General features: G+C 42.4%; 1 protein-coding gene across 4 annotated transcripts in view; it reads right to left on the reverse strand.

Moving 5' to 3' along the window:
- mta1 (metastasis associated 1) overlaps nucleotides 1-26,534 on the reverse strand; it is a 77,728-nt gene that overhangs the window by 2,580 nt on the left and 48,614 nt on the right. For all 4 annotated transcript variants that reach the window (XM_079528928.1, XM_079528929.1, XM_079528927.1 and 1 more), the window contains exons 9-16: nucleotides 24,573-24,761; nucleotides 21,782-21,856; nucleotides 20,905-20,963; nucleotides 19,881-20,098; nucleotides 18,353-18,504; nucleotides 16,839-17,028; nucleotides 10,093-10,182; nucleotides 5,508-5,660 (exon numbers count right to left, since the gene is read on the reverse strand). In XM_079528928.1, the coding sequence (XP_079385054.1) occupies nucleotides 5,508-5,660; nucleotides 10,093-10,182; nucleotides 16,839-17,028; nucleotides 18,353-18,504; nucleotides 19,881-20,098; nucleotides 20,905-20,963; nucleotides 21,782-21,856; nucleotides 24,573-24,761 (1,126 nt within the window). The remainder of the gene's footprint in view (nucleotides 1-5,507; nucleotides 5,661-10,092; nucleotides 10,183-16,838; nucleotides 17,029-18,352; nucleotides 18,505-19,880; nucleotides 20,099-20,904; nucleotides 20,964-21,781; nucleotides 21,857-24,572; nucleotides 24,762-26,534) is intronic.

The raw sequence follows: 26,534 nt of genomic DNA on the forward strand, positions 1-26,534 counted from the left end.
CCTAGGCTAATTTCTATCAATTTAATTTGGGGGTCCTTGAAATTAAAATGGCTGAGAATCAAAGGGTTAAACTGTAGACTATAGTTAATTCACAAAATACAATAACATAGCACATAACCATTTTTGAAACAGGGCTTGGTTTAGAAAAGCATATATTTTGCTCTAAAGTAATATATTGAATAACATGTAAATTAAGGTTTTAAGGCTAGAATGGAATTTAGTTAGCTTAAAGGACAACTTTAGTTTTTTTCAACCAAGGCTCATGTTTTAAGTAGGGGTGGGACGATATGGGTTCCTCACGATACGATATATATCGCAATATTAGGCCCTCGATAACGATAATATCACGATATTCGATATATTGCGATATATTGTATGAAATTTCATCAACGATATATCACGATATCTGCAACTACAAAATAAATATTCCCACAAAGCTGTTTGGAGACTTTGGACAAATCACCATCCAGTAATTCAGTACTTCTGGTTGCTGTGGAATCTGAGTGGGATTTGCTTTATTTTAGCTGTCATTTCCTCCTTTCCTAAACATGTTGTTCATCACTTCATTATGAACAACATTTCAAATTTCTAAAAACAAATATATATATATCGATTATTTTAATAATCAATATTAGCGGGAGGATATATATCGCCATATCGATATTTCAGCACACCCCTAGTTTTAAGTTGTTATTAGAGAAAGTAAAAGATGAGTGTTAATTTTTTGTCATTTGCTGCTTTCTTTCGTTTTAGGGATTTTAGCTGTTTTTGACAGGGGGGGCGGGGGCATTCGAGCATGGGGCTAAATATGTATTTTTTTACAATATATTATGGTGATTTCTTTTTTTATTATTTACTATAGTCCTAATAGACCCCAGGAAATTACATCTGGCCACAGAAGATCACAGGATCTACTGAGTGTGAAGGAGGCCTACTGGGGGGAAGCCACACTGTGTGTCATAGGCTCAATATGTCAGTTTGACACATTCAGTAGATCCCGTGATCTTTTGTGGCCAGATGTAATTTCTTGGGGTCTAGCAGGACTATAGTAAATAATAAAAAAGAAATCGCTATAACATTTTGTAAAAAAATACATATTTAGCCCCTTGTTCGAATGCCCCCAGCACCTGTCAAAAACAGCTAAAATCCCTAAAACGAAAGAAAGCAGCAAATGAAGAAAAATTAACACTCTTCAATCTTTTACTTTCTCTAATAATAACCTAAAACATGAGCCTTGGTTGAAAAAAACTAAAGTTGTCCTTTAAGTTGTGGTAAATCTGCAAAAAAAATGCTTACCACTAGCTTTCTTCACAGATGTGTTCATAAAGGTGTCTACTATCACAGCATTTTTTCCCCCAACCCAACACCCTTGGGAAGCTTTTTGACAGCTGCTGAAAGTTGGGGTACCATTAACAACCAATATAAGGCAAAGAATTCCAAATTTCATTATACTTTAAGTAGCATGTGACATGTCAAACTAGGGGGTTTTCATGATGCTGAATCCATTCCAAGCATGAGTTTTGCACGAAAATACTCCTTATACAAGCTTGCCTCTTGACTTTAAACTCTCAGAACTGATGTTTTTTGCATTAGTACAGTACTAGATGCCCAAACCACCTAAGCTGGCTCCTTTGTAGTGAAGAAGCAGAGGCTCTACTCTGAGTCTCTCGTGTGACTGAACTTCTCACCATATCTCTAAGGCAAATGTCAGCCACCCATCTGAGAAAATTCATTTCGGCCGCTTGTATCTGCTGTTATTCATTCTTTTAGTGACATCCTTGGCAGTGAGCACACTGTTGGTTGTCATGGCTGGCAGTACCTGAGGTCGTGCGGGAGTTCAGACTGATCCCAAGGGATCGCAAGTCTCAAGTCTGAACATGTCATCAGCGAAACCTCCTCATACATTGACATCTCGCCAATGGGCTTTGACCTTTCTAGATATCATCTATCTGGAGATGTCCACGGCAAGATTACACAGAGCGAAAGAGGAAAACATTAATATTTGGTCTGGTACATGGATTACAGACGTACAGTACGTACGAACTTGCGTTTTGGCCTTTCAAGTGCCATAGGTCGTACAATCACATTTTCCCCCATTGGATTCCTTGGATCATGATGCAACTCCCCATAGCCATTCCCATTTCTGCCTGACTAGATTTTCCACCATTTCACTTTTTTTTATATATACAAATATACAGGTTTAATGTTTGTTTTTAGTTCAATGTTCAATCCCATTAACAATAAAGACAATTTAATGTTTGTTTTGACACAGTTTGTTCATCATTACATCACCTAATCATAGCAACTGTAAATATATTAGAGTTAGATCCCTCCTCGATGTTGTAAGATGATAAGAGCGCCCCTCACTTCACACGGGTGTGACACTTTGCTACTAGTCCTACAGATTTGTCCAAAACGCCACACCATACCAATCGGTTAATTCATTATTGATTCCTTACTTCAGTACAATATGATTCTCAATGTTGTAATGCTGCAACACCCCTGTTGTCAGTATTGCATGTTAAAATAGACTCATAACTCTTACAAGATTAAGGGCCTTGTGAGTGTCTGCCCCTACAATTAAAAGTTGCAAAATTACATACAGTACAGTTGGTACCAGAAATGAATTTATTTATGTATATTATCTTAGACTCTGACAGTTTGTTGTTACATTCCAAAATATCATCGGACACTAGGATCATGCAGCAGCATTATTTACATGAAGAAGAAGTAGGTTGGGAGTGGCTTATTGTCAGTATCAGCCGGTAACACGTGGAGTCCCTGTCCCTGTAACAATGCGCAGCTCCAAGTACTTCCCGCCTGACTTGCCGTGCCCAAGCCACACTACTCATATGCTGAGTTGGCAGTGGCCATGATCGAACCCATGAACTTGTGGTCCAAAGGCAAGAGCTCTACCGACTGAGCTACCCGGACACAAACCTGAAATGAAACCTGGAGCATTAATACTAAAAGTAGGCTGTAATTGGTCCCAGGCCAGAGGGGATTATTTTTTTCCTGCATTTCTCGGGTGAGTGCACAGAGTAGCATTTAGGTGTTATGAGTCTTGCTCGGGACACTTCAACATGTCAAGGGCAAAGCAAGGGCCTTTTGAGTCCCAGATGGCATGCTCGACCTACTGAGACACTGCCACCCCTTATGATGATTTTATCATCATATTGCCAATTACCGGCAGGTCACTAGCTGCCATTTAATGAGAATCACACCCACACGTGTCCGAAATGCTGCAGCCTGGGGCCGAAATGCGTCCGACCCCTTCTGCTGCAATGCATTATTGAAAGTGTTACATGTATATTTGCATGTGCAAATAATTATTTTTTTTAAATGTCAGAGGAAACACTGCCAGCTCTTGGTTCCCAGTATAGTATACAACTGGTTCACCTCAGCCTCCTCCTCTTGCAAGGTTTTGATCACAGATTGGGTCCAATGTGGGCAGGGGGGGCTGGGCTAGGAGGCCAGAAGGGCTGCCACCCCCCACTTAGGATACATTCATCCGGCTCCAGAGTCCTCCTCCTCCTCCTCTACGCTGTTACCATGACAACACAGACTGTAGCCTCCAGCTAACGCAGCCAGGCCGACCTGATCCTCTGCCTCTCTCCATCTCCCTGACTCTCACTCCTCTTCTCTTTCTTTCCCCTCCTAGTTCTTTCCTCTCTCTCTCTCTCTCTCTCTCTCTCTCTCCCCCTCTCTTTCTTCCTTTCTTTCTTTCCCTGGTCTCTCACAACTGAGACATGCATGTGCGTGTGTGTACAGACACGAAAAGCTAGTAAGAAAAGTTTTGGATTAGAGTGAGAGGGTGAAATGGGACTTAACCCAAAAGAGAGAACTCCCACACAAGCCCTGGTTAATGCCCGATATATACTTGGTTGTTGTGCATTATATCACGTACCAACCACACTCTGGTTTGGGTGCGATGAAAAAGAAACAAAGTGAAAATTCCACTGGCTTATGCGGTCTATGGGAACAGTTTTTAGAATTGTAATATCACAGATTCTTCTGTTTAGTTCAAAACAAGCTTGATTTGCACCTAATTTCTCTAAACGATATGATCGCCGGTTACAAAATCTATGTTTTGGGTGTATTAAATAACATTCCTGATTATTCAGTCCTGGAGTACACAATTCAGCCACCAGATGGTGGTACGGGGGTAAATTAGTTAACACCCTGCGAGCCCAGCTTATTTGGAACCATTAAATCAGTGCGCCCCGCGATTTGCTGCTTCAGAGCCCATTTCAAGGTTGCACGGCGCCATCTTGGAAGGTGCTAGATTTAGCTAGATGTAGCCAAAAGACCCCTGAGGGGATCGCCAACCACTGGAGGTGTGATTACTTCTAACGCGACAAACGACGGGACTGTGATGGGCCGTCAAGCACATAATCTTTGGTTAGAATTGGAATCATTGATTTAGAATTTTAGATCAAGAGTTTTAAGATTTTTCATCCCATCCATTAAAATGGACCACGTTGGGCAACATTCGGTGTCATTTCCGGTTGGGACGTCATCCAATCGACGCTCCCATACTGTAGACTGGTGCGATATGTTATCAAACGCGTAATGTTCCGTCTTTTGATGAATCTGGTGATGCGCGGGATTATTTGATAGGACGGAGACCTCCGTTTTGGCAGGTAAGAGTGTAAAAAAAAGGAACTCAGATATGACCCGTGGCCTTGATTCTTCTGTTGATAGTGTTTTATTGGTCAAGTAATGACCTGTAAGACTAGTTCTGCTTCAATTTTAGTATGTCTGTCTACTGGACACTGCTAGTGTGACGCGTCAAGAGTATCTGTTTAGGAGTGTTTGTGGAGTACTTTGACATTAAAACACATTTTGTGCCCAAGACGTCTGTGGACGTCTTTGGTATTACCGCACGGGCAGAGCCCAAGACGTCTGTGGACGTCTTTGAAAAAAAGAAAAAAATATTTTTATTTTTTTTAATACGTGGTGCCAAAGTTTGTGTTTTCGCCATTGAGAATGCATTTGGCGTTTAAATTAAATAACTCAGAAACTATAAAACATTTCAAAGTAAAAAGTTCCAGCATGTGTCTCCACAGTCAGCTGAATTATAAAAAAATCACACCCGTGTGAACTGAGTGGTGTAAGGCCTGTCTGACGTAATGAAATCATGTCTGACGTAATGAAATCACACCCGGGTGAACAGGGTGAACATAGCAACCATGCTCATTTTTTCTGCACAAACAAAGCCAGTTGTAGGAATCACACCCGGGTGAACAGGGTGAACATAGCAACCATGCTCATTTTTTCTGCACAAAAAAGCCAGTTGTAGGAGTGGTTTACACCACTCAAAAAATGTGAATGGATTTTCTAGGTGAAAGTGATTTTTGGGCAGTTTTGCGTGGGCTCTCAAAGTGTTAATGAGAGAGTTCAGAACCTTAGAAAGCCTCAAATACAGTACACAGAAATATCAATAAACATACTCTTCTATCTCACATTTCCTCAACTGTGTGTGTGTGTGTGTGTGTGTGTCTCACCATCCAGTCCATTGTGCTGCTCATAGGTGCGTTTGCCCAGGATGGTAGGTGAGCCGTTATTGAGGATGGGGGTAGACTTGATGGGTGTCAGGCTGCCAGTAGAGATGGAGGGTCCGCGAGGGGGGTCTGGTTTGATTGGGCGAGGGTGTGCTTCTGAGAATCCAAATAGGAAAATGTAATGCAAGACAGAAGAGAAGAGAGTGGTAGGAGAGAGAAAAGAGACCGGGGGGTGGGGCTGAGTTTTAGTGGAAATGCATTTAGAAAAGAGCAACAAATAATAATACATTTAGTCAACTCAGCTGGTGTAATATTTCTAGATACTGGAACCGAAGCAGGATCAGTTTCATGCCAGCTATCCTCCGCAATATTGCATTTTTAGACTATGCCAACGTGTTAGAATCCCATCATGTGAGGTATGTAACACACAGGGCAAAGAAAATGATTTTCAAATAATGGATGTCCTTCATACAACATGGAAAGTAGAATACTTTAAGGAGCTATCACATCTATTGTATGTAATCCAGCTCTGGTATCCAATGTATTACAAGTAAGACGCGTGAAGCGAACGCAGCTGTTGTGACTGACACACACACACACACACACACACACACACACACACACACACACACACACACACACACACACACACACACACACACACACACACACACACACACACACACACACACACACACACACACACACACACACACACACACACACACACACACACACAGCTTTTTTTTTCCCCTCTTTTTTTTAAGTTGAAGTTTTATTTTATTTTTTAAGTTTTTTTTTTTTGCTTGCTTGCGTGCGTGCGATGCACGTGCGTGCGTGCGTGCATGTGTTTTTGTGTGTGATACAGCTGCACCCTCTGGTGGCGGGTGTTACAGCGTGACAGACAGACAGACATGATCTGCTGGGTCTCATAGTAAAGGCTCACTGGCGTTCGCAACAATTTGCACAGCGTGCTAAAGAAATCATTCTGATGCTGTAGTTCTCGTATGCCAGAAGGAATATTTAATTTAATGATTATTGTTCTGACCATTATCATTCCCTCCCCCAATTAATCAGGAGAGAAAAGAATATATACGTACTAGATAAAACTGTATTGCAATATGCTGATTGAAACGTGATTTGAGATTGAAGAATGAAGTGAAGCGTGCCATGAAACATATTTCACAGCTTCTGGATTTGTTTCCATAAGGTGAATCATGACCATAAAACATTTGATTCTCTGTCAAAAAATATTTGAAAACTGAATAAATGCCCCGAGGCTTCATGACTGCTTAAATAGGCCTAGAATAACAAGCAGGACGTTAAATATTACAATAACTTAGCATAGTTGCAATTTCAGTAGAACTAGCGAAAGAATAACGTTGAAACATGACTGTCAGACGAGCGACCGTAGTGCTAGCAAGAGAAATGCAAAATGAACTCAGTTAGCTGGATTCTAGCCTACAGCGACGATATAATATAATTTCCAAATGTTTGACACAGAATCAAATGTTTTATGGTCATGATTCACCAGGAGCCTGGACGGTTTGGTTTGGCTTAAAATAATTTATATACCGGTAAATATTTTCAGCAATCTCTATGGGGAAAACGGCTGCCACTGCTATGCCCTATGGCTCAGTTTCAGATAACTTGGTTCTCAGGACTTAATTTCGCTCCTGTTCCAAAAGGTGGTACTACTAGCCAAGAGTTCTGAGAAACCACAACTAATACTTTAATATTTTTAACATAATTCCCCCTTTAGGGGAGGGAAATGTAGACAAAAAAATTATAATCACAGAACTTCACAGGTTCTGGGAAGTTTCAGGTTCTGGAAGGTTTTGGGTTAGACTTCTTAATGGAATTATTGTGTGTGTATTTTGCTTTTTCTGCCCACTCTTTCTTCCTTTTCTCCTGAAATGTACACTCTGAAGTGATATTGCCCTGTTGCCCCTGTTAAGTGTTGACTTGATGCCATATGTAGTCCATCTGAAGAAAGCGAGGATTATACAGAGACATTGGAGATGGAGTCACTTGGAGGGGGCATGAGGGGGGAGGGAGGGAAAAGGGGTGAAAAAAAAATCCTGGGAATTGCACTTGTGTCCTATGTATAAATATAAATGCTGTCTATACTGTACTGCTTTTTCCAAATAAAATAAATATTATTTAAAAAAAAAAGTTAAAAAAAAAGACTTCTTAACCCTTAGAAGATGAAAGACGCCAATTGGCGTCTTCATCAGAATTCCGTAAATGATCAATGACGCCAATTGGCGTCTTCACAGTTTTTGATGAATCTAAACATATTAATATGCTCCGAAGCGCTGTTTAAATTCCTGAGCTTATATTCCAACTACATTACCCAGAAAACCCGTGTCACGTGACACACGTGTACGTGTTGCCATTGGAAGCTGGTCCCACCCCCTGTAAACAGTGGGGGCAGAGGGAGTCTTCATAGTTTTCATTGTTTTGCCTGTTTGCCGTCTCGCCCGAGCGATTTTCTAGCAGAAAAAGTTGAAAGCAGTACTATTTATTTGAGCGAGTTTTGTGGTAGTAGTATTGATCCATACGCGTCCCAGTCGCCTTCTCCAGGCGGAGTAGCCCTGGTCCAGTGCTTACAGCGAGACTCGCTGCTCCCTCCCTCCTTTTTTCATTGTCTCCCCATCGTCGTCCGATGAGCTATACCGGGAAACCATTGAAGAAGACGATCAACCCGGAATGTTTTGAGGTAATCTTATTGTAGAAAATGCCCTTCTATAGTGATCAGAAATCATAAGATGATCGCTACAAATAGATGCTTGGATAATTACTACTACTAGTCAGATCATGACGCCAGAATGACTCACCACGATGGCCCCCAGCCATTAGCCAGCACCGAAGGTGCTGGCTAATGGTGTTGGTCGGTGCATTGGTGCTGGCTAAGGGCTGGAGGGGGGGGTTGGTGTCGATCGGTTGGTTGGTGCAGTACAAATGTATCGTAGCAGGCATGCACGCATGGCAGTACAAGTATTTTATATTGTAGCGTGCCTTATAGGCGATCTGATCTTTAGAGTAATGTTCGCTCCTTTTATTTACTGTCTACAAAGACGGAGAACAAACATGCATCGTTTACTGAAGCAACGCGTGGTTATGATGACGTTGCTACAAGGATCGGAGGGGGGACGGGGAGTGAAGCTAACAGTAGCGTATTATATAAGATCTGTATGACGTTTCATTGACGTCTGAGCTTGCATGATAATTGCATTCATTGTATATTGTATACAATCATGATTGTACATTGTTTAGTGTGTCTCCGTGTGATGATGATGATGACGATGATGTCAGATAGCCTACGTCCCCCCCCCCCCCCAACTGGCTATTGGCCGGGCTGACTACAGCTAAATGTTTATTTTTATATATTTAGAACTGGCATCAGATGAGGAGGAGGAGGAGGATGATGATGATGATGATGATGATGATGATGAAGACGAAGAGTCAAGACTGCGATGGAGTTCTCCGACACTGAACCGGATGCATTCATTCATTTCAGTTGTTGTTTTTTTTAAATTTAGCCTACACACACACACCGTCAAGAACAACTGGAATGCAGTGGTTTGGGGACACTGGGGAGTTTGGGGACAACTGTTTTGTATGTAGGCCTATTTATTTTCTGTAATATTTATTATAATTGTATTATGTTAGTAGTCATAAAAAATAAAAGACAAGCTTTTACAATGAGTTAGACCTGTCATGGCTATTTTGTTCACTAGTCTGAGGTTTATGGTTTGACTAAGCGAGTTTCAACTGTGATTTACTCTGTAGCGGTAGATGGTAAGAACCCAATTTTTTTGTTATAATACAGTATACATTCAAGTCTATATTTTGATACATATCATGGGCACAAAGTCATATCAAAACAATGTCCTTGGATGAGTTTTTTATCAAAACTGTTTCTTCACAACAGGTTTTTGAGATACATGCATGAATAGACACGGTACTGGTAAGACTATGTAAACATGGTATATATCAAAATGTGCGTTAGAATGTCTAATTTTACCCCAAAAAAGAATTGAGTTTATATGATGTTCCATTTCAGAGCTAGGGGGACTTTTAGCTGGATAGGTCAGATTGATCATGACTGACCATGCTATTTATAGATGGCAAAATATCTACAGTGGTACATGTGAGAAACTTTTTATTTTATTTTAATTGAACTAGACAACTCACCCTTTAAAATGAGATATTGCATGGCTATGTACGCCCAGCAGAAAAAAAGTTATTTAGAAAATAAAACTTCAACCGGTCATAACTTTTTTTGTTGTCCTAGAAACACTACCCAGTGTAAATGCAGGCTCTTTTAAATGGCTTCCAACACCACAACTAAACATTTTATCAACTCAGTTCATTTTTTTCCTGGAAGCAGACAAGCCAAGCTTTCTCTGAAGGTCTTTCGTTGTCACACATTCACAGCAGAGAATTTTCAATAAATCATTCAAAAACGCCATTCTGCCATAGAGAAGTCTAAAAACTATATAGAAATCCTTGAAACTCTCAAAGAGTTAATGGAAAAGAGACATGATGAAGAGACGGATGCAGAGGTTGTTTGACTTCTTACCTAGATATCTAACCACAGACTCCAGAGGCTTACGATCCACAGGTTTAAGAGGCACAGGTTTTTTAGGTCCATCTGGCAACCGCAGTGCACCTGTAGAAAAGAGTTATCATTACCACTGGTAACAAACAACAGTAGTCAGACATGAATAAGGAATATAGTGCTTGTATATAGTATAATTACCAGGCCCGAGCGGAATACGCGGCCGCGGTGTTCCGGTGAAAACTCTGCGGAATTTCCGCAGAATTTGAACACGTTCATGTTGTAGTTTACTTTACCCAGGCCAGCGTAATATTAACCAGTGGACGCATCCCGCCCCTCCTCCCCTCATTCTCTACTGCCGACTAATATGTTGTGCTGGTCTGGAGGCTCTGGACGAGAATATTTAATATAACTTTATCGGAAGTCCTGTCGGATTTACTACTTTTATTCGCCCGTGTTGTTTGCCAACACCCATGGATTACCTAACAGAAATGTCGAGCATTCTGAAGCAACAGGAGTGCGAGTGGTTTGGGAACTTTGGGTAAGTCGCATTTACATTTAGGCTACTATTGTATTTGCTAGCTGGTTTGGTTAACATGCTGAACTAAATTTTTTAAAATGTGGCAGCGTGGCGATCGCCCCGAGAGCTAAGAGAGAGAGAAAGTGCGTGTGTTTGGAGAGACTGCATGCTACGTGCGTGCGAGAGAGAGCGAAAGTGTGTGTGTGTGTGTGTTTGGAGAGAGCGTGTGTGAGTGCGTGCGTGCGAGCGAGAGAGAGAGTGTGTGTGTGTGTTTGGAGAGAGTGTGTGAGAGAGAACTTTTACACCTTTATTCAATTCCTATTTATATTCAATATTTATTGTTACATACATTGCTTTATCTTGATTGTCTTGTTCCACTTTTGCTTTGGCAATGTAAATTTGTTTTCTCATGCATGCCAGGCAATAAAGCTAATTTGAATTGAGAGAAAACCTTTAGCTGAGAGAGATGAAGCAGGAGCCAGGGACCCCATATAAAATTGTGTTGCAGATTAAACTTTTTAATAGATTTCATAGATAGCTTGCCCACGCTTGCCCACCTTTCCCCTGGTGCCCACTCTGTTTTGGTGCCCACCTTTCCCTGGTGCCCAGTCTGCCCACCGTTCCCTAGTGCCCACTCTGTTTTGGTGCCCACCTTTCCCTGATGCCCACTCTGTTTTGGTGCCCACCGTTCCCTAGTGCCCACTCTGTTTTGGTGCCCACCGTTCCCTAGTGCCTTCATAGATTAGTTTGACAGCACCATGTCAAACAGTGTTGTGTTGGATTCATGTTCAGTATTTTCAGACGCCCACCTAGTCGCAGCATGAGGCATCGTTTGGGAACTTGTAGATCTGCTATTTTCGACTGTTACCCTCAGAATAGGGATGCTAGGGTTAGTTAGTGGACCCCCTAGGGGTCTCGGACCCCCTGTTGAATACCTTTGTATTTCACTCGAGTATTGACTATTGAGAATGTAGCAGTGATGGCTAGAAATATATTAGTTTTCAGTTTGTTTTGTTACACATACAGTACCTAGTCTAGCAGCCAGAATGATTATAGTCAACCTGTAATGTAGGCTACATTTCTGTGTGAGAGATTTTTTTTAAATCAAATGACACTGACAGAGGAGTTTGGTTCATGTGTGCACTTGTTACCATTGACAATAATGTGATTTAGTATTATAATTGCAAAGAAAATAAAGCTGTATTGTGACCAGCAGTCCATCCTCGATTTACACCCCTGAAAGGCAGATATGTGTGAGAGACTTGTATATATTTGATATACTGTTCAATGATATTGTGTTTATACACACAACTATTATAACAAATTGTCTTTGTTTTGCAGTACGATCTAGGACTGAAACCCTGGCTGCCTGCCTCTCCAAGACCCATGTACTGCTGAGAGGAAGACGTTTGTGTTGGATTTTACAAAGGCTATACTCCTCCTCCCAGCCAACACTCCCCACCGACAGGTAGTTACAACCCCCCCCCCCCCCCCCCAGAGAGGACGTATAGGGCCTTAGTCCTACTCCTCCTCCCAGCCAACACTCCTCACTGACAGGTAGTTACACCCCTCCCCCCTCCCCTCCAGAGAGGACGTATAGGGCCTTAGTCCTACTCCTCCTCCCAGCCAGCACTCCCCACTGACAGGTAGTTACAACCCCCGCCCCCCCCAGAGAGGACGTATAGGGCCTTAGTCCTACTCCTCCTCCCAGCCAACACTCCCCACTGACAGGTAGTTACAACCCCCGCCCCCCCCAGAGAGGACGTATAGGGCCTTAGTCCTACTCCTCCTCCCAGCCAACACTCCCCACTGACAGGTAGTTACAACCCCCGCCCCCCCCAGAGAGGACGTATAGGGCCTTAGTCCTACTCCTCCTCCCAGCCAGCACTCCCCACTGACAGGTAGTTACAACCCCCGCCCCCCCCCAGAGAGGACGTATAGGGCCTTAGTCCTACTCCTCCTCCCAGCCAACACTCCCCACTGACAGGTAGTTACACCCCCCAGAGAGGACGTATAGGGCCTTAGTCCTACTCCTCCTCCCAGCCAGCACTCCCCATTGACAGGTAGTTACAACCCCCGCCCCCCCCAGAGAGGACGTATAGGGCCTTAGTCCTACTCCTCCTCCCAGCCAACACTCCCCACTGACAGGTAGTTACACCCCCCAGAGAGGACGTATAGGGCCTTAGTCCTACTCCTCCTCCCAGCCAACACTCCCCACTGACAGGTAGTTACACCCCCCAGAGAGGACGTATAGGGCCTTAGTCCTACTCCTCCTCCCAGCCAACACTCCCCACTGACAGGTAGTTACCCCCCCCAGAGAGGACGTATAGGGCCTTAGTCCTACTCCTCCTCCCAGCCAACACTCCCCACTGACAGGTAGTTACACCCCCCCCCCCCCCCCCCAGAGAGGACGTATAGGGCCTTAGTCCTACTCCTCCTCCCAGCCAACACTCCCCACTGACAGGTAGTTACACCCCCCAGAGAGGACGTATAGGGCCTTAGTCCTACTCCTCCTCCCAGCCAACACTCCCCACTGACAGGTAGTTACACCCCCCAGAGAGGACGTATAGGGCCTTAGTCCTACTCCTCCTCCCAGCCAACACTCCCCACTGACAGGTAGTTACACCCCCCAGAGAGGACGTATAGGGCCTTAGTCCTACTCCTCCTCCAAGCCAACACTCCCCACTGACAGGTAGTTACACCCCCCAGAGAGGACGTATAGGGCCTTAGTCCTACTCCTCCTCCCAGCCAACACTCCCCACTGACAGGTAGTTACCCCCCCTTTTGATTTACATCAAAAGGGCATGTGAGCTCAACCCCACAATTCAACATTTTGGTTTTAAGATGTTGATATTCATTTTGTATTCATCCTTAGGACCCCAAATCACACCTTAGAAAGCATGAGTGTCTATTTCAAACATATTTTGACAGCAGGAATTGCCTGTCATAATTTGACCCCCCAGTATTAGGATGTATTAGGATGTTGATATTCATTCATGGTTGAGGCAGATATTCCTCTTGAGAAAGCCCCCAAGCTGGCCCCTGGCTATCTGGCTGGCAGGCAGGCTGGATGGCTTCGACTAGCTTGTAATTTATGTATTTATTTTTACCTGGCCGTTGTATGCATAATAAAATCCTTGGTTAACTCTGACACAATTACAAATGGAACCCATCTAAAAGGATTTTCAGTGTGTATTAAGGGTAACTAATTACTGTTGTCAATAATAAACAATAAATAAAAATACTTTTACTTTTTTACAAGCCCAACATATGTAACATATCTAAAGTGCTTTAAAAGTGATATTCAGCTATTGTTCCCTTATAGAAAATGAAGTAAATATTTCCTAATTTCTTTACACTACAACGAACTGTACTCCAAACTTCAGCCCAAAAGTTTACCTGCCTCCCATTCTATAACCTTAATGTATTCATATTACAAGATGACATTATTTACAAGCGAGGTGCCAGTGATCTGGGGACTACTGTGCTTAGTCTGAAGCAACCACCCGTACACAGCAAATCCCCTTCTCATCTCTATCTTTCAGCATGATTTTCTGCCCGTCTGCCTTGCCTGCAAATTGAGAATCCAATGAAATGCTTGAGCAGGACAAGGAAAAAGGAGAGGTAAAAGTAAAATGTTGGCCTGGGCCATGGCTCAGTGGTCCAGGCACCTTGGCTGGTAATCCAGTCTGGCAGTGTGCCGCGGGTTCGACTCCCGATCCCGACGGCATGTCTTCCCCCCATCTCTCTCCCCATTTCCTGTCAGCCTACTGTCTGTCCCTCCATAAAAATATAAAATAAAGGCGAAAGCCACAAAAAAAAAACATGTAAAACACGTAAAATGTTGCAAGTTCATCCTGTTCAGGATGAAAGCATCAGCATCTGAATTTCTAAAATAAGAAACATGCACCCAGATAAATGGTATTCAATGTAACAATGCTAATATGGTTAATCTTCTTAGCGATTATTTTATCAATTCGTTTTTTTTTATATACACGTATATACAGTATGTATTATATATAAACACAACAATTTGAATACATTACTTATAATTTAACTAATCCGTCTCATTAAAGGTGCAGTAATTATATTTTTGGTTAAAACAAGAAGGTTTTGGGGTGCCCGCTGGCCGAGGCTAATGCCACATGCTCTGTTCGAGTCCCGTTCATGACGACCTTTGCTGCATGTCTCTCCCCTCCTCTCTCTCCCTCTTTCCTGTCTATCTTCACTTGAAACTATCAATAAAAAGGCAGAAAAGCCAAAAACAAATCTTAAAAAAACAAAACAAGAAGGTTTTTGTTAAAGGCGGTAGCTAGGGACGGGTAGCTATGCTACGCAGGACAGCGTGTGGAATCTGTGGATGTTTGTTTACAAATCTGATAGTCGGCCAGCTTTACCAGTTTACTCTTAATGTGGCTTATTTCTACCCTATAATGTTTTCAGATACATTTTTAGCGTGATGATTAAGTTGAAACCGAGGCCCAGGCGGTGGCGTAACCGTCTGGGCACCCGACTGGTAATCCAGTCGCAGTGTGCCGCGGGTTCGACTCCCGAGCCCGACACGGCCTTTACTGCATGTCTTCCCCCATCTCTCTCCCGTTTCCTGTCAGCCTACTGTCTGTCCCTTCAAAAACCAATAAAAGGCGTAAGCCGCAAAAAAAATATCTTAAAAAAATAAAATAAAATAAAAAGTTGAAACCGAGTAATACACTCTCTGGATGTTATCTTGAATGGGAATACAAACGGAAGATTTCTGTAATCAGTAGCAGCTGTGCAGCCTGTGCTGGACGGATGCGGAGATATGGGGAATTAAACTGGTGAGCTTCATTTTTATTGGTTTTTATCGATGATGGCCTCGACACGTCATCACGCAGCACGTTTTTGTTTTCAGGAAGTAATACAAAATATATTTTATGGACGTTTGATATAAAAACACACAAAAATGAGAATTTTCCCATTTTTTTGGCATCCATTGTTAGGTATGACCATATGATGACCACGGATATGGTCTAAAAGTGTGAAAAACGTATATTTTTCATTTCACTACACCTTTAAACATGGGGTGCCGTGATTTTTTTCCACCCTAAAACATGATCATCAGGTATATTTATTATATAAGGAGGAAGATTGTTTTCAAAACAAGTGTACAGTATTTGTTAAAATGTCGTTTTTATGTGGACCCACCCACCAGTTCATTAAGTGTGGTGATGGGTGGTGATCCATCTGAACTGAAGCTGCACCGACAGCTGTTGTTGTATGATAAAGGGGGAGGGGTTAGGAGAGGGGATGATATTGTGGTTTCACTAAATCACTATTTTTTCCATTGGTACAATTGGTAGATTTGACTGTCAACGTTTCAGCCTCCAGGAAGAAACCCTGAGGGGTCTAATTAATGTCACCATATAAATACATGAAAAACTGGAAAAATACAAAAATCACGGCACTCTCAATATTCACAATAACCATTCCACATAAATGTGTTTTTTGGCAACTATAAACATTATTAAACAGAATTTGTATTTGTGAGTGTCTGCCCACGACACTCGTGCTAAAATGAAATGTATTTATATATTTTAGTTATTAAATACAGTTTGACAGCTTCTTGTTGAGAGTATCGTGAGAGAACACATTTATCAGCTTGTTTCAATTTTGTCTGCTCATGTAACATTTGTTTGTTTCATCACTTCTCATTCCTTACGAGATCAAATTGGATTCCCGACCTGAACATGTATTTTCTGTTTACTAAACAAGCTGGAAAGATGGGGAGACCCATACTGAACATGATTACTCTGGGAATATAGAGCACCGAAGTCTGACGTCAATATCCGTAGAGGGCGCTAAGTCCCCGGGTTCATGTACTTTTTATTTGCATTGTAATCCATATAGGGGGATTTAAGAACCGTGATTGAAAAATAAGCAAATCATCCTGTCCGTTTCACTCATATGGATATGAAGAACCAACTGACTGAGAGAAAAGGCTAATGTTAGTGCTGCTGAATTAGTTACATTTTCGCTAGAAACTGTAGACTGTATCAAATATCTCGATGCGATACGTTGTGAGCTTGTAGATCACATTTCTTTCTAAATAGGGATGCCAGCTTGAAACTGGTTAACCATTTGAACCCAATTTGTTCTTCGTGCTAAAAAGAAAAAGAGCATAATATTTATTTTTATAAAAATCTTAACTTTTCTTTATAATCTATTACTTGGATTAACTGCTGCAGCCCAAATGTGTGATAATGCTCACATTCTGCTTTGATGGCGGCTGTGTTGACGAGGAGGTACGGGTGCCTGGCTAGGTATCGCGGCCGGATGATGTCCTGGCAGACGCGCCGTGCCGCCCGGGTGAGAGGCGTGGTCGTCAGCGAGAAGGCCTGCCGCGTCTTCACTGCAAACTTGGGGCTGCCGCTGTGCCTCATCGGAACACCGTGAGGGCTCTGAGAGCGTGCAACAAAGATGAATTTAGATCAATGAAACATACATTCAATTGGGGGTGAAAACAATCGAAATAAATCACGTTGAAGGCCGGAGCCAAAAGGGGAATTAATAATCCAAAGTACATTAATCCAGTGTATAAACCAAAGTGGCTTCATGTAATTGCCAAACTGTCAATTCTCACCAAAAGAAGATTTATATAAAAAAGTGTGGCTTGACAGCAGATTTTTTTGGTTACTAAAGCGGTGCCCGTTTCAGCACTGGCCTACTTGGAATGATGCAAGTTGGAATGCATGCCCCACCCAGTCTGTGTCCCTTTTATGCCCATATATGGAGTTATTTGTCAGGCATGCCCAAATATGGAGTCTATGCAGATGTCAGAACAACATGTGATGTCAGAACAGGCCAGCTCCATATATGGAGATATAGTGGTGATCAGGGCCAGAACCTGGGCAGAGGCTTTTGTGCTGGTTCGTACACATGTACGAACGTACGTACTGTATGTACGTGGGTGTACGTATGTACGTACGTACATACATACATACATACATACATACATACATACATACATACATACATACATACAAAGACTTGGTGCATTTATAGATATAGATGGGATGCTTACAAATCAAAGAATAAAAAACATGTAACAATTATTAATAATACATTATTTATTAGGCGAAAGTGAAGACGGTGTGCAGTTGTTTTTGATTCTTTGATTTGTCTACTCCATGGGTTCTCAATCTCAAGAGGGGGGGGGGGGGGGGGTCCCGAATGGCTGGAAAATGGAAATGTAGAGTTTACATAGTACACATAGTGCATGCATAAACTTTCCTTAATGATTATATCTGGTTTCAGTATTTATTTATGATGTATTTTCTCTATTGTGCTAGTGTGTGCCCCACACACTACACACACTAGCACTGATTTCTAAACAATCGACACAATATGTAAAATGATGATGTTTTAGGAATGTCTCTGCTGTTCAACCAGGTTAAAGAAACCACAGGTTGAGGCTTTAATCATTGCTTTCTTACGAGATATCCGACCGAGACCATTACAGATTTTATGGAAGATGCTTCAGAACATATTGCTAGTTTGACCACATCAAATGCTCTAAAATAATAACCGAAATTAGACAATCTACAAGCTCGCAATGTGCGACGCATTGAGAGCATATTTTAGCCGTGCAACATGCCTCCAAAGAAGACATGATGGTGGCTTCTATGGAATAAAAAAGACTGAAATCAGTCATGGCAACTGAGAACTTTAATCCATGTGTGTGTGTGTGTGTGTGTGTGTGTGTGTGTGTGTGTGTATGTGTACCATGTTGTTGCGGTTGGGTCCAGGCCTCTCTCCATCCAGTCTGGTGGGCATCTTCAGCCCTCCATACTTCTTCCAGTAGGTCCAACAGGCAGCGCACAGACGACACTGCATGTTGGGAGGACCCCACGAGTACCACTGGTAGGAGGTGCTGGCTACACACACACACACACACACACACAAACACACAGTGCACACACACACACACACACACACACACAGTCATTTACATGCACAAGAATGCACGCACACACAGCCGCTCGCTCACACACACACACACACACACACACACACACACACACACACACACACACGTTTGGGAGACTGACTGTGGGTGAAAATTTCCCTGTGTTTTCATATAGATAAGAGCGATTCATCCATCCAGTGAGTCACCATCAACCAACCAACATACCAAACAGACACACACATGTGTGCACACGCACGCTCTCGCATGAGCGTGCGCAAAACATGCCAAATCTTTAATCATTCATTGCTGAATTAATTACAGCCACTAAATTAGCACATAGAATCCTGTGCTGCAGGGCAGATAATACTGGCTCACTGGTTCTCATCCTTCCCATCCTCTTTATTTCCAGACATTTACTGCTCCTTTTCTTCAAAGCGCCACTCAACGACTCTAATTCCTATTTTGTTATACGGTCGCTTCGCTCGATGAAAATTATTTATATTCAACAGTCGAATGGCACAATTGCATAAGGAAGTATGAATTTGCCCAAGACTGACCTGGTTATTTAATATTTACTGGTCGTCAATTACCCATGTATTCCTGGTGCCATGAGATTTAAGGCCCATTGGGTGTTAAGAGGAACAGAGAAGTGACAGTGGGTATAGTATAGATTTAAGGCCCATTGGGTGTGAAGAGGAACAGAGAAGTGACAGTGGGTATAGTATAGATTTAAGGCCCATTGGGTGTGAAGAGGAACAGAGAAGTGACAGTGGGTATAGTATAGATTTAAGGCCCATTGGGTGTTAAGAGGAACAGAGAAGTGACAGTGGGTATAGTATAGATTTAAGGCCCATTGGGTGTTAAGAGGAACAGAGAAGTGACAGTGGGTATAGTATAGATTTAAGGCCCATTGGGTGTTAAGAGGAACAGAGAAGTGACAGTGGGTATAGTTGCAGCAGGGAGCTGCTGGCTTCTATTTATGTGCACGATTAAGTACACTATGTTTTATTTTCTACATGATTTCTTGTGAAGCAAATTGGGGTTTCTTTTCCTGCATTTTCCCTATAGGACAAAGTGGTTTTCAAAGTGGGGCCAGAACCACCAGTGGGCGCCAAAGGGGCCAATTGGAAAGGAGAAGAAAAATATATACATACCGGTAATATAAATTGACATGCACGCGTGCACGCACACGTGTATATATCTAATGTATAAAAAAAATAGATATTTTTTCCCCAATAGGGGTTTGCAGCCAGAGTCTCTGGCTATTTGGGGAACCCCTGCCCTAAAGGTATCATACAGTATATATAATAGAGTCTTGATCCGAGTGTATATTTTGTGACTTACTGTAGCAGCTCTCACAGGCTCGGCCCAGGGTGGGTGTCTGCCCAGGGGCCCCAGGGAGACCAGGGGGGAGACCAGGGGGGAGACCAGGGGGGAGACCAGGGGGCCCAGGTAGACCAGGGGGAACAGGGGGACCACCAGGGGGGATTCCTGGTCCTGCTGCTCCATTGACCAGGGCTGGTTTAATACTGTTACTCAACTGGTTAGGGTTGGGTTTGTTGCTGCGGAAGGTTGGCAGTGACAGGGTTGGGTCAGTCGACAGACAGCTGATTCAGCAGAATACCATGTCGTATACGACATGGTAACAGATAACATTCAGTCAGACTAACAGCAGTGTTTAGTTGACTATACTGTAGTGGGATCGCTCATGAATGCTTAGATGCTCTGACAAATGGAACAGAGAGGCGGTGTTCAAATATATTGTTTCAAATCTTTATTGGGCAAATTGATGAATACTTTTCAAACATACAGTATATGCCCCTGGTTCAACATATGCTCTTTACTTGAGTAATACAAATTCAAATCTTCAATGTAGTGTTATAATACTGAGGTAGATGTAACATCCTCTCCATCGTGTTACTTCAAATGTTTTATATATTGACCGTTTATATGGGTAAATGTATTGTTTGTGCTTTTCAACTTTTACTACCAATTTATCCAGGTAATCCAGTCATGTGGCTGATGTCGTGTATAATGTGCTTTTCATGTTTGCTCATACAGTCAATACATATTCAATACAATTTTTATTTAATTCTAATATTCAAATGTATGGTGAAAGTATGATATCCATATCCTCTGATGAAAATCAATTTTGTATAGAGGTATGTATCTCGGATACCTACATCACACACACACACACACACACACACACACACACACACACACACACACACACACACACACACACACACACACACACACACACACACACACACACACACACACACACACACACACACACACACACACACACACACACACACACACACACACACACACACACACACACACACACGTAGGTACTCACTAGTTAGGGATGTAGACCTGCTTCAACTTGCTCTCTGCTTCTGCTGCTTTTACCCGTTTCTGGACCAGAAACAGAATAAAACAGTAATTAGAGATTACATTATGAGCCATCCATCCATGGATACCTGTACAAGGAACACGAAAAGGTAGACGAAACGTCTGTGTCTATATGTCTGTCCCGGGCATAACTCGGGATGACCTGGGGATCTGCAGTGCAGAGTGGGAATTTGGTCGGACCAATAGTTGTCAAGAACCCAAAAAAATTATGCATATCTTTGTCAGTCCACAGGGATGTGGAGGACGCACCAAAGCTCAGTGTGTTAGTGGGGTGTGTAGGCCCCAATTTCCCTTCAGCTTCACGGATTGGCTGGCTGAGCTCACACGTGCACAGGCGCACGTGAAGCTCCACCGCAACCCCACCTCCAGTCATAGGAGGCCTTTCACCAGTTTCAATTGAAACGGGCCTCCACCCTCAGGGGGGCCTCTGAGCGCCGACTGACCGTCAGGTGTCAGTCAACCCCCCCGCCACCCTTGGCCTCTCTCTCTCTCTCGCTGCCTTACTCTCTCCCACAATGTTAAGTTACACTTATTTCCTGTTAATAACCATGGGTAAAACGTGCGGCATTGGGAGGTAAAGGGGAGACACTTATCGTGAAGGGACGACAGGATGAGGAGAGGTGGTGTTGTTGCGTAATTGTCGAATGTAATGGCTGCACGAGATATTGAACAGTCAAAACTATTGTATCAATACATCTGCATCAACAGAATAATTATGTCAGGTATATATGGAGGCCTCATATTTGGTCTTGAAACGAGCCTCCAGATTCCTAAGGCCGCCCCTGCCTCCAGTACACGCCTGTGTGTATGCATGATGTTACCTGCTGTACATATCTGTCCGTGGTCTTCCACATGTAGTAATACTCAATGATGCTGGTGAGGGACTTCCAGGGAAGCTGGAGAAAGAGAGAGAGGATAGCAGTTGAGTACTACCATCAGGTTCTGAGGCAAACATTATACCTACGTTAAGTTTCTGGTTTTAGGGTAAGTGGATGCATAATAAAAGCACACTAAATAAAAAAAGCACTCTAATAATTCTAAAAGTACAACTGCTGTAGGGGTGCAACAGTTAAACTAATCAGTTTAATCAATTATTTAAACCAACAAAAAAATAGAAGAAATAACAGATCTACAAGCTCACGCGCATCATCAATTTAGTGCATTATTTTAAAAAAATCTATTTGAATTTATTTTCCATCTAATTATTGCTAAAACTTGATTATTTGATTAATCTAAAGGTTTATCGATAGTTGCAGCCCTAAACTGCTGTACAAATACAATTACAAATGTATGCATTTAGCAGACGCTCTTAAACAGAAGGGCCTTTCAATAAGCATAGTAATTACAGAGACCGTGTAGTGCCTCAAGAAACAAGGAACCTAAGTAAACAACCAAGACAACTGTCTATAAAAATAACAATCTGTACTTTGAAACTATTGGATAGCAGGTAAAACCTATGAACCTAGCATCTGTTTAATTAACATGCTATCTAAATTACTTTATTAGCATTGTGGTAAAAAATACAACCCTAAATAACAGAAACGTGAAAACGAGTGACGAAGATATGTCTGCATGTACAGGAGTTTGTCATGGTGACCCTGAAGCAGGAAAACATTACTATTATTCTGCCGATTTTATTCCCCTTCAATTTTTTCATTATTTTATCATTACCTACTTTTCACTTGATCTAACATTGTATGGGATGCTATGTATGAAATGAGAGTATAACATATCCAGATACTATTTGATCTGGATTATGTATATTATGCAAGTATTATTGGTGATGTGTATAGTCTGTGGTCCATGTAATGCATCACACCGTCCCTTTCCTGTTACCCATGTTTAAGTGATCCATGTTACATGACATAAAAACCCTCAAGTCTTTAATATGTCTCCACGTTAATGTCATCAAGGCAGATTCCTGTTAATTTATTGCACTTGTAAAATCTATACTTAATCTTCTAAGGATGCATTGTAAAAGTTCCCTCTAAGAAGTCTGAGAGTCAACGGGGCTGTCAGGTTGCCAGATGAGGCCCCACCCATAACGGTGGTTGAGTTCTGTTGTTTGGAGCCATGGCCTGGGTTGAACCTGCTGAGCTGCACCGACGCCAGCCGACCACCAGGTGGCAGAGTGAGGCACATAGTGGCAGCAGAGGCAGTCTTAAATGGTATACCAAAACAAATAAAAATAAATTACTGCTGTAGCACCATTCTTCTCAGAAGGAAAGGATCTAAGTTCGATCCGGCCCACTGTCTTCCGCTTGCATTTTAAAACGGAGAAATATCTGACAGCGACAAGTTGTCGCTGTCATGTCCCTGTTCCACAGGGACATGAATTTATCATTTGTCTTTTATTGACCTTAATTTAATCAGGGAAGAACATTGAGAGCATGTTCTCTTTTGCAAGGAGGCCCTGAGTACAACATGATCACACATACAAAACAACAAATACATACAATTTTACATAAGATGAAATATAGATAGAGATAGCAATATTAAAAAGAACACCTAATGCGAATACACTGGAGCTACAAAAAAGTACAGTCGCTATGTGTTGCATCTTCAAGTAGTGCCTTAAATGTATATAGAGACCAGTTTGTCCAGTTTCAGAGAGTCCTGAATTTTTCTTTTTCCATTTGTCTGGAGCGTAAAATATCCTAAGAGTTGTCATGCACAATCCTCATTTTTCATGCCGCCTATCTAGAAACATATACTACTGCAGCAGTTGTAACACAAGAGTGAGAGCTAAGGGCCTCAATTGCAAGGCAAAAGTTTGCTGCAGTGGAAGCATAATACTATGGTTTCTGGCATCTGCACTCTCGAACTGCAATTACCTTCCAGTGAATAACTAAACATCCTGAAGTCAACTCCACCATTACACACATGGGTGCTGTGGTGGCTCAGTGGGCACAGGCGTAATATACTCGCAATGTCACGGGTCTGAATCCAACTTATGAGTTTAGACACTTTGTTAAATCAGTTTTTCTCCCATCTTTCCAGTCTCTCCCCATGGTAGAGCAAATGTACTTGCAGTCTGCTTGTTTTTCATGTTCTTATAGACCTTGTAGAAGGTTGTGAGGGAGAGACGGTGACAAGGAGGCACATGAGGCAAGCCCTGGAGGCATCTGATCCAGTTAAGGATACACATGGGTCCCAATGCCGTGTTTTCCACACAGCATGCAAGCCCATTTGTTGGTGTGGCTAAAGCTGAATGGGTAGAGAACCCGTCTGGGAAGCAGAAGGTGCCAGGTTCAATTCCCGGCCCCAGCAATGTGTTGAGATATCCCTGAGCACTTAACACCCTAACTGCTCACTTGCACTTGTAATTTTATTTCAATGTATTCCTCATACAAAGATGCAATTGCCTGGCCCTGTATCTCAAAGGGTCAAATAAATATTGGAATAAGGAATATAATATGACTTTTGTATTATTTCTGTACATCAGCAAAATGTAGATGTTTATGTTAGACATTGAGGGAAATTAAGATTCTCAGATGTTTTTTTTTAAAGACGCTGCATATCAATATTAATCGATCGATACGGTTATCAATTAATTAATTAATCAATAAACATCCCTAATATATCAACATTTGTCAAGCTTTTGCCACTCACAAAGTCTTGTTGGATATCGGTGAAGTCTTTGCCGTACTTCTCCAGCGCCTCCTCAAACAAGTTGGCCTCGTTTGCGCTCCACTCCTCCATCTCGTCCCGGCAGAGGACAGGCCCTCCTTGGGGCACGAGTGCTGCGATGGCCCGCGTCATGTCATAGCCCGTGGTGTGGAGCGTGTCCATGGCGTGAAACTAGACACAGGACAGAAAATTAAGCCTCAGGTTTGGAATTGTTTTGCTGCCCAACTGCTCTCCATTTTTTATTAGACCTATATTTGACATTTTAATTTGTTTTTGCACAAGGTTTTATCGTGCGTAACACTTATTTTGAAGAGCCAAATATCGCATGTTACAATGACAAAATGTTGTTCTCTCGCTCGGTGGTGGAAAAACCCGACAGCGAGTATCACAGCGCCTACTGTCGGCCGTTGAAAAACCTTGTTTTCACCAGAAACAACATTCATTGCACCGATTTGGAGATACAGCCATTTGAACGCGGACCATTGAATGCAAGTGAATGCGCGCGCATCTTCAAAATGGCGGCGGCCACTGTCCCACTTGGACTGTTTTGCTAACGAACGGTGGCTAACGATGCGATCAGATCAAACATGGATTCAAGAATGTAAACCCCTGGATAACGTAGCTACGGTTCTGGCAGGCTAGACGATTAATTTAACACTGTTTTCTACCGCCGGCTGCGTGTTAAGTACCAGGTCTTATGACTTAAATTAAGACATGGAGGCGTTTGTGCTGTTTTGAGTGGCCAAACAGCATTGGCCACGCCTCCACATCTTACGTTAAGTCATAACGTATCGGCTTGATTACTGCAATGCACTTTTTTCTGGATTGCCTAAGAAAACAACTGACAGATTACAACTTGTCCAAAATGCAGCAGCCAGAGTCTTAACTAGAACTAAGATGAGAGAACATATTACTCCAGTCTTGGCCTCATTGCACTGGCTTCCGGTTGTTTTTAGGATTGATTTTAAAATTCTTTTACTTGTTTATAAAGCTCTCAATGGTCTCGCACCTTCCTACCTACATGACTGCCTGCCGAAATATGTCCGAAACCGCCCCTAAGGTCTTCCACTGCTGGCCTGCTCGCTTTGCCTAAAAAAATGGCAACTAAAAAATACGGGGAAGCAGCTTTTTGCTTCTACGGGCCGACGGCGTGGAACAAACTCCCACTGTACCTTCGACAGGCAGCCTCTGTAGACATTTTTAAAGCTCAGCTCAAGACCCACTTCTACACCCTTGCTTTGAATTGATTTATTTGTCTTTTTAAAAAAGAAATGTTATTCATGTCCTCACTGTATTGTTTATGCCCTGCCTTTTTCTTTTTTGTGTAAAGCACTTTGAGCTGCATTACATGTCATGAAAGGTGCTATACAAATAAAGTTTTATTATTATTATTATTATAAGACCTGGTACTTAAGACACGCAAAATAGGGCCCTGTGTCTTTATTCCCTGAACTTGTTTCCTTTGCTGGCATGTCCTTATATTTGGAAATAAATTAATCAATGAATCAATCACCCATCCAACCAACCAACCAGGGCTGTGGCTGACAGTCACCAACTCCCTGTAATGTATAAATGGGTTTGCGATCTTGTAAACAGAATCTATTATTCTCTTTTGCACAGCACAATTCTCTAGACTAATTATGGCAAGTGTGACAAGTTTTCATTTGTTCAGTTTGTGGAGTTTGGATAACAACTTGAGTCGTGGAGTCTTTGTGTGTATCCCCTGTGTAAGGCTTAGCAGGGAGGGAGAGAGAGTGCATGCATTTGCGTGTGTGTGTGTGTGTGTGTGTGTGTGTGTGTGTACAGTACATGTCTGTAGCTTGGAGGCCTCTCCTGGATGTTTTATATATGAGAAGCAGAACTGGGGCAGAACGGACCCACACGGGGCTGCAAGGGCCTGGTGAAGAGCGCTTGTTAAGGATAACCAGACATAACCCTTGACAA

The sequence above is a fragment of the Electrona antarctica genome, assembly GCF_951216825.1.
Source record: "Electrona antarctica genome assembly, chromosome: 18".
Classification (NCBI taxonomy): domain Eukaryota; kingdom Metazoa; phylum Chordata; class Actinopteri; order Myctophiformes; family Myctophidae; genus Electrona; species Electrona antarctica.